Here is a 14136-nt window from a genome sequence, read left to right as displayed (position 1 = left end):
AACAAAACAAATAAATCAGAAAGCTTTTAATGCCACAACTGCAGGGACTAGACCGTAGAAGGCATTGATTGGGACGCGGTGCGAGGAAAGGGATGTGCCGCGGGGTGAACTAATCGTATTGACGCTACAGAGCTGAGCTGACATTTGGAGGCACTTTGGCTGCCTCGGCGAGCTGCTACAAATTGACAAACAAAATGTGCTAAAATTCTTCTGCTCACATTTCACCTCCCCTGGAGACAGCTCCCATTCAGAGGCGGAGGCGGCGCTTGCAGGAGAGAAACTCAATTGAGTGATGGGGAACTGCTTGCACCGCAAACATGGATTGGCAGTCACCTCTGTAATGAATATCTCTGTGCTGTCTGAGGTTCGGTGGCATGTACTCGCTCATACTGACACACACAGGCTGCACCATCCTCTACCTTCGCTTTGAACTCTTCTTCTCTGCCTTTTGCAGAAGCTGCAGACCTTTGATCTGCACACTCACACACACACACACACAGTGGCTTGTACCTCTGGTCTGATTTCAACCCCTGACCTTTTAAAGTTTTACGCTCTTGTAATGACGGTGAAAGAGGAAGCCAAAATCTGCCTGCTGTCAGATCGCATCGTATTTGTTCAGCTCCAGCAGTATTTGGCATAAAGCATTAAGTCTTGCTGGTCGCAGGAGGGTTGACTCATTTGCTCACAGTATGCGTCCGAGGGCATTTTTTGCACAGAGAAGTGAGCAAACTATGAGTAATTTATGGAAAGGAAGTTGAAAAATAAACATCTCCTCTAGTAGCTGTGCAAACAACTTTTTGTTAACATTGTGAAGTCAAATAATGGATGATACTGAACTTTTTATGTTTATTTCCACCCTTAAAATAATATTTTTTTAAAGAACTTCACTCTGAAAAATGTAAAAAAAAAAAAATCCAACCTTTCTTTAATTTTAATCAGGTGATCAAGAGATCTTTAATTAGTAATCTATGCTTTTCTTTTTTATGGGGCATGAAACGGATCTTTAAACTTGACTGCAAAGACTAACAGCTCGTCTGAACACATCTGCATTCAGAGTGATAAAATGTTCAAAATGGGAAAGAAAAGAGAATGTCTGTAAATTACGAGAAAAATATCTACTCATCTGAAATAGATCATATTTACCATGAGGAGAATTACTAAAAAAGACCAAAACCATTGTGAAAACACCAGAAGAGACATAAGATACAACAAAAATGAATAGATCTAAGAATGCAGCTGCATGTCTCGTGAAATTATAGTTTAATTTTATTAGCTACTTTCCGAACTGTGTTTATTTGCGATTTGATTTGTTAAGATGGTTCCACTTATTAAGTAATGTTTTCTGTGCCGATGCAATTTAATCAGCCTAATCGGCTGTTGGCACAGTGTTGGCGGTCTCACTCTGGAAAGTCTTTAAGGCTCGCAACAAACATTTAATTGTTATTTCACTAAACATTTTCTCTTCATTAGAGTGACTGCTTTAATTGAGATTCATAGGCACAGCTGTTTACAGAGTAACATGATCTAAATAATGTATTAAAAAGCTGAACAATATGGCTTTTTGTAACATCTGTTTGAAACTGGGATTTGCCGCAGTCGTGTATTTTAGAAAGAATCTGATGACTATTTTCAAAATGTGAGACTTTTAGTTTATGTTTGATGTAGAAAAATCATTTCTATCCTTATTTTGTGACTGAAACAGTTTAGATTTTTGTCTTTCTCATAGCACAGATACATTTTTTAATATTTAGATATTTCCTTCCTGTAGAAGTGGTATAATTCAATAAATAGTACATATGTAGGAATTTAAATGTATTAAAGAAATATGTTTGCAACTATTTAAATATGTCCTTCAAATGAATGTGAAGGTAGGTTACATTTTGAGATTAAAAAAAAAAATATATATATATATATATATATATATATATATATATATATATAGTAGTTAGATAACACATGATTAAGACAAATTTTAATAAATTATTCTTGTACTTATTTTTTATATTCTAATGTTGATTTATTTGTTGGATTCATTTTTATTCTTGTGAAATTTTAACATCTAGAAATATTTTAAGTTATTTGTGTATTTAATTGTGGCGTATTTTGACTTTAATACGGCACAGAACAATAAATTAATTCAATAAAATAAATGCAAACATACAACGAATTCTAATTCTATCTATTTTGATAATGTATTTAATATACCATTTAAAAATGTAGAGAATTATTGATATAATAGTGTTTATTTTATATATGTCCTTTCAGCTTTACTTGTAATATAAATATATTTGTTTGACATGTAATCCAAGTATTGCATTGTGGGAGATTTGGACCCAAATAGCCAGAGAAGATGATAAAACTCATTTGGTTTAGTTGTTTTGGAGCAGAAACATCTAAAGTATGCAGAACTTGTCTCATGATTGTTTTAAATTTGACTAAAGAGAGACAGTCTGTCTGAAAATTGCTTTTCAGACAGACTTCATATATAGAAAGGCATTAGTGAATCCGCCTGTGTGTTCGCCATGAAACCAATGTGTAATAAAAATCTTCTAATCAAACACATCCGCCCTGAAGATATCCTCCGAGGTCCAAAAAAATGAGCTCTGCTCCGCGGAGCTGGAGTGTGATTGTAATTTACCTAAATGATTGATTGCACTTATAGCGCTGAATTAAAACAGATGATGGATTTTTTTTTAGGAGGATGGGAAACAATTTAGGTATCTACTTTGGCAAAACAATTACTTTCCTGTAGCCTCTGTCTAGACGAGGAGGAGACGAACTCCAGGTGATGATACTCTCCTGGAAACCCACATATAGGGTTTTTCAAAATGAGCTTTTTTCATTTACATTTTCTGTTGCTTGCAGTTTTATTTCTACTCTGAGGACTCCTTCATTAGGGGGCTGTGCACACACTAATAAAGCACCACATACTGGCAGGACTTCACGCTGTCTGTTTCTCCCCCATGGAATTGGTGAGCATTATTTTCCAATGGTAATTAAATAAAGCCGTTCCGGTTTGAAATCTCAAGTTGTCATGCGCTCATTTGTTTTTTGCTTTTATTAGGCGGGGATGTGTTTAACGCTGTGGGGCCACAATCCTCTTTATAAGCTTCAACTTTAGAAATCTGATTAGAGCTCTTCGACTTTGGAGGACCGAATTCAGAAAGAGCAACACAAACGAGACTCTGCGACGCCTTCGGTGTAGCGTTACAAAAATAAGCAGGCGGCAATCGAGAGTCGAACTCCTGGAGCCGTTTCTAAATAACAACGTAGCTGGTGCTATAATGAAAGTCTAAAAATAACCACAATGTACTTGTGCGCGCTGTAATTTGGCTCAAAATGTGCTTCCGTTCAGTAGCGGGTGTTGCTTTCGTGTGCAGAGTTGCATCTCTACCTTCATAAGTGGCAAACAAACAAACAGGAGGGCGAATGGAGCAGCAGCAGTGCAGAGCTGCAGCTCAACATTTCTTCACATTCAGTGAGATTTTATACAGAAGACTGAGGAGCGACACCGACCAGACAAAGTGGACTTTGAAGTTCTGCTGACTTTGATCTGGTTGACAAATCCAGCCTTAAAGAGGGACTGGGTGTCTGTGTGTCTGCAAACTTTCTCAGGTGCAGAGCTGAGTTAGTGTATACCAATATGGCTGGAAAGCTTTCAGGTACTCTGGGGAAAAACTTGTTCTGTTGGGCTTTCCCTCTAGTCTCAATTCCAGATTTCATACAAACTTTCTGTATGAAGTTCAGACTTAAATTTCAAAAAGTCAAGGGAAGTTTTGTTTAAAGTGGACTGCAGTCTACCCCCCAGTTCAGTAATTGGACTCTTTTTCCCGCTAAATATTCAAAAGGAAATGCTATTTGGAAATCTGAAATACCTGGGCGCAATGCTACTTGACATAATATCGGCTAATGTTCACAATGCAACCAGTGCAGGTCGATTCAGTTTTTATTGGTGATGATTGGCTGTGGCTGGATTTTATTTAGGAATGTCAGAGTAAAGATGGCAGAACACTGTAAAAACACAAAATCACACCAAGTATACTGTGTTTAGTTTCTAGAGCAACTATTGCAGTAAATGAAACAAAACTGACTAACAAATAATTTTCCAGCAAGATATAAAATCTCATTTTAAGTTATTAATTCTTTAACCTTGCTAAAAATAAGTACTAGTTCCACTGGCAGATTATTCCACTCATAACACGACATTTTTCCCATGCTACAACTGAAATAATAAGAACTCATACATCTTGGTGAAAAGTTACTTCTAAGAGAGCTTTGCCTTATTTCAAGTGTACTAAGATATTTGGTCTAGAAATTAAACTAAAAATACTTGGTGAGATTTTGTATTTTTGCATTGTAGGGATCTGCTTTCTTGTTGGAATACAAAAATGTGACCTAAACTACTTGATAATGTGAACCGGTGAGCATTTTGTCATTGATTTAAATGGGTAAAATCAAACCTCTGACCAGTCAGTGCATAACTGAACAAGGAGGAAAGTGATGAATTGTTCTTCACAGCGGTTCTCCTTACCCTCGACTTCTCCTCCAGTCTGGTCATCATGACGATGGTGTTGGACCTCTGCTCCCACACCATTCTCCAGAAGTCGCTCAGCGTCTCCGGCAGAGGCCCCTGAGTGGCGATGTAGGCGTTCTGCTTCCTGTAGCCGTCGATGTAGTTGCCGTTGATGTAGTCGCTGCCTGGAACAGCTGCAGCAAAAACGGAAAAAGAGCCAATGTATCAAAAAAGTTATGAGAAATCAGACTGAAATGCCTCTTAACGCACGTGAAGTAGAGTCTAAATAAACAACCGCCTCGCTCAACAGCAACCGGTGAGGAGTTAAGTGCCTCCACGAGCTCTTACCATCCACAGAGGTGAGGACCACTCTGGAGTGGTCATAAGCGATGACGTTTGCATAGCGATTCTTTGGCTTGTTCACTTCCATGTTGGAGTTCTCCCAGGTAAACTGCTGGCCCGGATCGATGGACTGAGCGAGGACAGGAGAAAGAGGAGCAGAAAGCAAACAGCAGGGAGACAGAGATAGAATGATGATGAGAAAGAGACGGAGAGGTGGGGAGGGGGGCAGAAGCACAAAAGGATACTTGAGTTTTACGTCGGCAGAGAAATGGAGGGAAAATTGCTCTGCTGTCGCTCAGCTAGCAGAGGTGAGCTCCGGACTGCAAAAACCTTTTTACCAGAAAATACTGTTTACCCATCGCATGTCTCTGAAGATTCATCATCTAGCTGGAAAAACCGACATAATGCCGCTCGTCCTGCAGCTGCTGCTCCTGGATTATCAGGTTAAAGGCTTGCTTGACATTTGATGTATTGATGCATGTTAATGAAGAGAAACCTCCATTTGTGTTGATTTAAATCGGCTCCAAAAAGGCCATCACCAACAGCCTGATATCTAACAATTTCATTGCTTCTTCTCGTCTAATCTTTCTATTTCTGTTGCCTTTCATGTATTGTTGTTCTGCCCGTTCTCCCGTTCCAAGCAATTTTCTCCTTGCGTCATTTGACTCCTGCAGAAGAGGGACGATGGACTGCATACTTATTGATCCTGGGGAGATATGTGATGGCCTCCCATCCCTTGTTGGATAATGTCACAATGTCTCTCGCTATGCAGCATCGATCCCAACTCTTCCTCCTCACACCACAACCTTGTCTGGTGTTTCTACAGCAAATCCCGCAGCAGCAGCTACAACAGCTTTGAATGACGCAGGAGTAAAATATTGCAAAAATCATATGCTATGCATGCTGGGAGAACAGGTGAACTCGATGTAAAAAGACCCCAGTTTGATCACATTACCCTCAGAGGTGCATATCTTTGAATTATAATACCATTGAAAGGCTCGTTTGTTCAGTATTTCAATACAAAAAAGTAAAACTCGTATCATTTGGAGTCATTCCACTCAGAGTGATATATTTCAAGAACTTTTCCCTCTTTATTGTGGCTTCTAAAACACTAAAACTCACATTGCCAGAAAGTTATGATGTTATATAAGTGGAATAAAATGGGTTTTTAACACTTAATAGTTATGTTATGATCATGTTCTGGTCTAAAGATCATGATGAAGACTGAGGACATGACAGGTCCAGCGCACAGTTGCTGAAACCCTTTAGACGGACGATAAGCCACAAAAGAATTGCTAAAGAAGCTGGCTGCGTGCCGAGAGCGATATATTCAAACATATTCATGGAAAGTTGAGTGGAAGGAAAAACGTGCACAAAAGGTGCACAAGCAATGGGAATATCGGCTTTTCTTTCCATTCAACTTTCCATCAGTTTGAAGACATACAACACTCCAGCCAGCGGTAGTGAACTGAAATGACTCAAACTAAATCTGTGTAATATATAAATGTTTCTTTTTAAATTGAGGGAACATTTTCTGACTGATTTTTTTTTTTTAAAGATGAACCAGCACTTTCAGCTATTTTACAAATCAAAGGTGGTCAGCTTCTCTCTGTTGACGTTTGCATTAAAATTGCAGCAACATGCCCTGAAAACGGCTTCATCCCTTCTGAAGTCAACATCTACGTCACCATATAAAATGTGAGGAGTTCGTACGCTACAAATCCTTCGTCACATCTACAAATTACTCAGCCGTGTGAGTGGTGGGGGTCGAGACCCGTTGCTGCTGATGAGCTCAGCATTGGCAATTTCCGTGCCTCTGCTCAGCGCCGTGAAGAAAAAGATTTCATTTGCTGTCAAAATGTGTCATACTCATTTGAGAGCTTGTTGGAGACAGCCGGGCACATAAGAGAGGTTGACAACTAGCAAACAAGTTGGGTAGAAAAGGTGAGGAGCAGATGCCGAAGGTGCTCCCAGTAAAAAACTGAAAATACTTTTAAAGGAATGTAATGATGGCTCTATGACGACTGCGGCGTGAAGTTGCTCCTGGCAATCTAAAAGAGACTGTCTGGGGACTTGCACCATGCCTGATTGACAAATTCTGCTCATTACCCGGCGTGTTCATTGCTCAGCGTGTTGCGGACTGGAGTCGGCACCGCAGAAACCAAGTGTCAGGCTGCCTAAAGTGTCGGGGGAGAGGAAGTGGCGAAGCCTCTACAAATTTTGCGCCTTAGGGTATGGCTCGATGGGAGCAGCCGGCGAACGTGACTGTGACAAAGCGCCAGAGTTCTGCCACGGCGCCTCGGCTGGCGCGGAGACGAAGGGCCATCTGCCGGGCCACGGCGGGGGTCTTCCCCTTTTGCAGGGACGGGAAGAGAACCGGGCTGATTGCCTGCACTCGTTCAGGCTCCTTTCTGTGGTTAGGTTCATTTAAACGAACTCGACGGGCCGGGAGGGCGACGGCCTGGAGAGGCAACGCATAAACCCGGTTAATTGAGTGCAGAGGTTTACCGCGGCCTAATAACCTCTCTAGCTGGCTGTTAATTTCACACCAGATCACAAGAATGAAAGGAAAAGAAGGGGGGAGAGTATACATTAGAATTAAAAATTCACGTGGTCTAAATAAACTTTGCATAGTTTGTCCCACATTATACACATTAAACCGATTAGGGTTTGGTGTATACTTTGGTTTATTTCATATTATTGGATGTTTTTCTTGTTAAGTGCTTTGAGATGACTGTTTACTGTTAATTGGCGCTACAGAAACAAAATGAATTTCCACTGGAATTCAATTTTAGAGTTTTTGCATTAAACAATATCCGTTTTAGTAATGTGTGCTGCAAATCCCTTGCTTTGAAATGATTGTTTATCGCTTTCACTGCTGTCAATACCTTGTACAACCAGGTCTGAATTTGTGGTCTCCTCTTTTCAGCACAAGATAAAAGTTTTCTATGGGTTTTAGAACTGGACACCAGGATGGCGCCGGATTTTGTGAACCATTTCAAAACCATTATCATCGTGATAAAAGCCTAAATAATGACCGACAGCCAGTTTTCTGAATGGAAATTAGCTTAAATTACATTTATTTAAAAACAAAACAAAACAGGGACTTAGTTGGATATTTTTGCCCAATGAGTAAATTAGATTATATTATTGTCAGACTTTATATTAAAGTTTGAATTTTGCATAATTTTGTGTTCTGCAATAAAAGATGAATATATTTTAATTATTTTTACACAACTTGACCAGAGGAGCCAAACAAATTTGGCCGCATGTCCCGTTTTGGACGATAATTAGTCATTAGTTTTTTGCAATCCTGCTTGTGTGTTTAAGCACGGACAAGATTCTAAGTTACTGTTGGCACACAGCATATTTACAGTGATGCAAAAAAAAAAAAAACTATTTCTGCACACATTTAGGAAACCTTCAATGTTCAGCTGAACAAGTCAACCTAATTAGATTTGTTAGCTTCAACCGTAGCAACAGTTTTGAGCTCGTTTGGGCAACTTGACAAATTAATTTCTCATTTAATCTTTGTGACATGTTTAACAGCTTTATAGTACTGCTACTTTCTTTAGACCCAAAGGCAGGAAAAGTCTTTCTTGAAAGAGAACTGGGCCTTTGTGAGATGAAATGCTAGTCAACTAAAAAACAAAGTATGAATTTGTAAAAATACCTTTCAGCATTTTGTTGTAAGTTACAGAAAATATCTGTAGCATATTTGTAGCTTTTTGTAGCTGCGCGTGTGTTTTGAAATCAAAATGTGGTATTCAGTGTTCTCCTGGGTCAAAATAAACAAGAATTGTCACCCCATAATAATGTTTTTTTTTTTTAAGTAATATCTATCACTGACATTTATCATAACGATAAATACATTTTTTTTAATGAGAAATCCTGCATGGTAAATGATAAATGACATGATAAATGCCCATCCTAACGTGAAACGTGCAGCGATACCACTGAGTTTTTCGCCTCGTCCAAAGCATCTGCGGCTAACTGCCTTAGCTAGTGATCAGATTCTGTCTGCTTTATTTTTAAATGAGTATTACCAGTGTGACGAAGGTATGAGCACAAGTGTACTTAAATTCAAGTCTGGATTTTACCTATGTGTTTTAATTAGATTATGCTATAGCAAGAAAACAAAGTCACTCCAATAATACCAATTATTGTGGCCAATGCTGTTAATGTTATTCATGGAAATATTAGACTGCAGCACAACTTTTCTAGACTTAGAAACATCGGTCAAAAGCAGTGACATAGGGAAGAACGCGCTTCTAGATAAAAGCCAAGATCCACAACCTTTCCGACCGTCTTGTTGGAACCAACATTTAAGCTGCTCCGATTAGAGCAGACAGATCCAACAGTCGGAGCAAATGAATAAAAGACAAATTGTGTTTTTCTGTATTCAAGGATGCCTCTCTTCTTCATCTAGCCATGCTCAGAACCCCAAACCAACTATGTACCACTTTAAATGCAAATTTGCTCCCTCCCCCCCTCTTCTTCTTTTTATTCTTTCTGGTGAAGAAGAACACTGACAACAGATAATCCCTCACCGAGTTGCAGCAGAGAGACCTCCTGCACTCCTCCCCACCTCTCAGAAAAATCCCCATTCTTCTGGGAAGCGGCAAGACGAACACAGATTGCTTAAGCGACTTGCCACCTGCGAGGTTTGTGAAAAAGCAACTCGCAGCATTTAATGTAAGTGTTGGTTTCCTAGTGGGTTTGGTAATAGAGTTGTGAAAATGACTGAAGAACGTCTATGTAAGAAGTCTCCCATAACCCATTAAAATACATGCATGAGATCAAAAAGGGGGGAAAAAAAAAAAAGTTCTTCGCTGATCGTACAAGGAAACCCATTTATATACTTGAAAGAGGAGGAATCAGGAAAGCTTCGCTCTTACCTCATACTCCTGGGAGAAGCGCAGGCCGTCGTTGGCTTTAAGTCTCTCTATGTGGTCAGCCAGGTCAATGACAGGAATTGGTGGGTGTTCCCTCATTCCTGGAGGAAAGAGCAGAAAGAGAAAGAGTGAGAAATGGCATCCAACCTGCACAGAAACAGACGGTCAGACCGCCAGGTGAGTGAGGCTGCCGGTGGGACCATGAGGTGGTTGTGACGGTGAGGAGAGTGCAAGATCTTCAACAACGCATGAGGAGACAGGAAAACAGGCTGGTGACATTTTGGAGATGTCGTCATGCCAAACAAGGGGGACAAAAGTGGGACTGGCACGGCGATGCACATGAGTAGAGTGGGTGAGCATGCTTCTTGGAGGAAGCGTGAGACAGACATCTCTCCGGCCGGTGGTAGAGGTGGTGGTGGAGACGCAGCAGGAACTCAGAAGCCTCTACAGATCAGACACACCGTCACTCCGAACCATGAGAAGGGAAGAAACTGACTGGTCACCAGCCAAAACTCATTTCTTTGAAATCCCTTTCCCTACAAGGCTGTCTTTCGGCCCCGCCTGGAGCGCTTGTGCTGGATTAATTTCAAACAACACCCCTGCTGCTCTCTAGCTTCCTCATCGTTGGGTTATTGGATGATTTATTGCTAATCTACCGACACAAATTCATCCTGTGCTTCTGAACTTGGGGAGGCACTAAAAGGAACTCGCAGTTCAGGCCTGACATTTACATGCACTCATCTCCGGCATGGATATTAGCAAATTTTGGGCTTTTACTGACAAAATTTGGACAGCTCTTTTTCAGGATGACGATACAACTTTGATTAATTTTAATAAGAGAAATTGAACTTATGCCAGTGCTCAAATAAGAGAACAACCCAAACCTCACACGAACCGTTGTGGAACGAATACAGATGGATAAAATTAAATTAGAATGACTCTGAAAATCCTATTGAAAAGTTAACTCCACAAGTAACAATTCAAAGTAAAATTACATGCTTATGTACTTCCAAATTATAGAAAAACCTCAATAAATAAAAACTTGTTTTGCCTGTTCATTGAATATATTTGTGATATCATCCTTAAAAGAAGTAAAACCTTGGAATATATCAATGACCTTCAAGCTGATTGATGGTGTATGTAAACCTCTGACAGGCATTCTGTACATTATTTAAATGAATACAACACATGGACAACCTGTGAGGTTAAACCATGGATTATTGTTAACCTCACACAGTGCAGACACTTTAAAAGGGTCTTTAGCTGAGTGCATCAGTGAGGTCAAGGGTCAGGTTTTCAGGTGACAGACCTTTGCAAGCTTTTTATTGCATTAATGCTAATGGCTGATGGCCACTTTACCAGACGAGGCCCGACCCATTACGCAAATTTAATCTTATCTCACTGAGGGGCCACTGAGCGCATTACCATCAGTGTGTGCGTAGTTGTGTGCGTCTTTTACGGCTACGTTTTTGGTTGAACGGAGGGTGAAGCCATTGATAACAAGGCTAATGTACAACAAGTGCAACTGTCCGCCCTGCTCAACTATCCATGAAACCACGTAGGCCTCTGCTGCCGCATCATAAAGGTGATGTGGGAAAGTTCACAGCCAGTGGAAGGCCATTGGCGCATCCTTGGAGTGCCAGAGGCAACAAGCTTGTAAGCTTGTGATGTCTGTCAGGATTGCATCGGGGGAATGGGTTCAGGAGCGAGCGAGTGAAGAAGGAAAAAGACCGCATGTGTGGGAAGTATGCTGTAGGTGAGAAAACAGACTAACTTGGAGTGTTGGGGCAGCGATGAGTGCTGGGACCTGTTGAGAGAGGAGAGTCAAAGCAGGGAGGAAGAAGACGACTTGATCAATGGAGGCAGCTCAGGATCACACTCTGACCAGACTGGATCTGCACATAACCTTTGGAGTGAGTCAACTCCGAACAGCAGATGGTGATGACCCATCTCTGGGCAATTTAGCCAGCTGAATATAGAGCTCAACCTAAAGAAAGTCTCCTGTGACGGCAGTGAGAGAGTTAGTTGATGCCACCAGGTTTTATTAGCAAACAATGAGAGGCTAAAACTCTGGAGTTCAGTGAAACTACTGAATATTCTATGAGACGTATTTTCTATGGATATTGATCACGTGTCTATTGCAATAACGTTATTGATTTATTGTCCAGCCCCAGCTGCAGGTCTTTCTGAATGTGTCTCTACCAACTCTTAACATCCAGTTTGTCCGCTCAGACTTCATGGAGAAGAACCACAATTTCTGCTGGAAACAATTGATTTGATTAGGTTTGATCTTATTTTAAACCCACATAGCAGTCAGAAAAGAACATTCATATTGCATTTGAATAAAAATACAAACAGGTTCGAGTGTTTTCAGACTAATATTGAACATGAATACTGCAGCTGAAAACTGCAAAAAGGAGGCAAAAAATAATGAAAAGACAGGCTAATTTGCTTTATTATAAGACCTTGAAAACATCCTGAAAGGCGTTATTAAAAGAAAAGTCTTTGACTGAGATTTAACAGAAATTGCACCTTTTTGAAAAGACTCAGTGGGTTGTGTTTGTTCTTTTCCAAATTGTGGTAATAAAGCGTGGAACACTAACCAAAATGACATCTGCTTTGTGCAGAAAAGAGGTAATTTCATAAGCTGAAATTCACCCTCTCTGTTTCCCAACTCGCTGCCTCAATCCTCCTCATTTTGCAGCAACTCTAATTTTAAGTCTTCCAGCTAAAACCGCTGCTGATGACCAGTCCATGAACACAGGGACGATTTTTATTTCGACCAGAAAAACACATGATCTCACTGTTTTGTGCAAGGGTTTACTTCAGATATAATGATCAGGTCAAATTAAAAGTCATTATGAATCCTTTCAGTTGCATTTTGTTTTTGCTTTTGCAGAACAAAACAGATGTTCAGCAGATGCTTCATTTATTAACGTCCTCAATGGAAATTTGTGTCGATTAAAAATAATAGAATCCTCCTTTCTTTTCTTTATAGTGTCCCACCTCCCTACTTTGCATCCTTCTTTGTGGACTGCCTCTCCTTGTACCCTTTTTTGTGTCCTACATTCTTTCCTTACATTCTTCTTTTAGAATTACTTCTGTCCTTGTATCCTCATTTTTGGCCTACTATCCTCCCTTGCATCCTCCTTTGGGTCCTCTCTTACCTGCATCCTCTTTTGTGTCGTTCATCCCTCGCATCCTTCTGTATGTCCTTACATCCCTGCCTTGAATCTTTCTTTGTGTCCTTACTCCCTTACATCATTCTTTGTCTTCATACCTTTCCTTGCATCCTTCTTTTTGTCCTACATTCCTTCCTTGCATCCTTCTTTGTGCCCTACATTCCTTCCATGGATAATTTTTTGTGTCCTCCTCTTGTTGCATCCTTCTGTATGTCCTTACATCCCTTCCTCGCATCCTTCGTTGTCCCCTATTTCTCTGGTTGCATACTTTTTTGTGTCTTTCCTTTCTTCATGTCCTACATCCCTTCCTTGCCTCCTTCTTTGATCACTACCTTTGTTCTTGCATCCTTCTTTGTGTCCTTCATCCCTTCCTTGCAACCTTTTCTTTTATTGTGCCTTACGTCATTTTTCCCTTGCAACTCCCTTCCTTCCTATCGCTCTTCCTTTCTTTTCATTGTTTTATATTTTGTGAACATAAAAAACTCAGTTTTGGAAAGCTGGGTTGAAAAGCTTTGGTTTCTTTACATAAAAACTGTATTTGAAATCATTTTGTTAAACTTATTCTACTGTCCCTCTGCAAGATGTCTTTACATCCTTCATCAGGCTTTCAAAGGTAGAATCTGAACAAGGCTCGTCAATGATGAAGCAGGTCAGTACCTCCTGCTGCACCAAAAGGAGCAGGAGACATCTGCCAGAAATAAGCAACACCGATCCAACAACAATCAGAATCAGAGCGGGAATGTTCACCTGCTGGGGACGAATTAAAGGCAGGAAGAGAGAGAGAGGATGAAGGCTGAGGCTGTTCAATATTCATCCGGTTCCAAGTCTCATACGATTTCACCATCTAGATGCAGCCTCGGTGGTTTTTGATAATCACTACACTTGAAGCAACACATAGAGGCGGTGAGGGAGGAATAGAAGGAAATAAGTGTTGACGTATAGAGAGACTGAGAGGGGAGAGAAGGAGAGGAAAAGAAAAGAGATTACCCTACAGGGGGAAATGGAAGACAAAAGGCAAGAGGTGGAGTGGGAGGACGGCAGAACGGGGCTCTTTCAAAGTGGCGACACTGCTTAATTCCACTGCAGGGGTTCAAAGGGCTGTGTGTGTGTGTGTGTGTGTGTGTACGGCAAATGAGATCTTTAATAACCTGTGAGAAGGGACTACACACACACACACACACACACACACACACACACACACACA

The 14136-nt window shown here is 40.5% G+C and overlaps 1 protein-coding gene across 1 annotated transcript in view; it reads right to left on the bottom strand.

Moving 5' to 3' along the window:
• Positions 1-14136, bottom strand: part of LOC129378006 (receptor-type tyrosine-protein phosphatase F-like) — a 224795-nt gene that overhangs the window by 18917 nt on the left and 191742 nt on the right. The window contains 4 exon segments of the mRNA XM_055058240.1: positions 4532-4707; positions 4862-4985; positions 9754-9851; positions 11525-11557. Coding sequence (XP_054914215.1) covers positions 4532-4707; positions 4862-4985; positions 9754-9851; positions 11525-11557 — 431 coding nt within the window.

The sequence above is a fragment of the Poeciliopsis prolifica genome, unplaced genomic scaffold (genome assembly GCF_027474105.1).
Source record: "Poeciliopsis prolifica strain line A6 unplaced genomic scaffold, Auburn_PproV2 SCAFFOLD050, whole genome shotgun sequence".
NCBI classification, from domain to species: Eukaryota; Metazoa; Chordata; class Actinopteri; order Cyprinodontiformes; family Poeciliidae; genus Poeciliopsis; species Poeciliopsis prolifica.
This window is presented reverse-complemented; position numbering and strand designations above follow the sequence as displayed.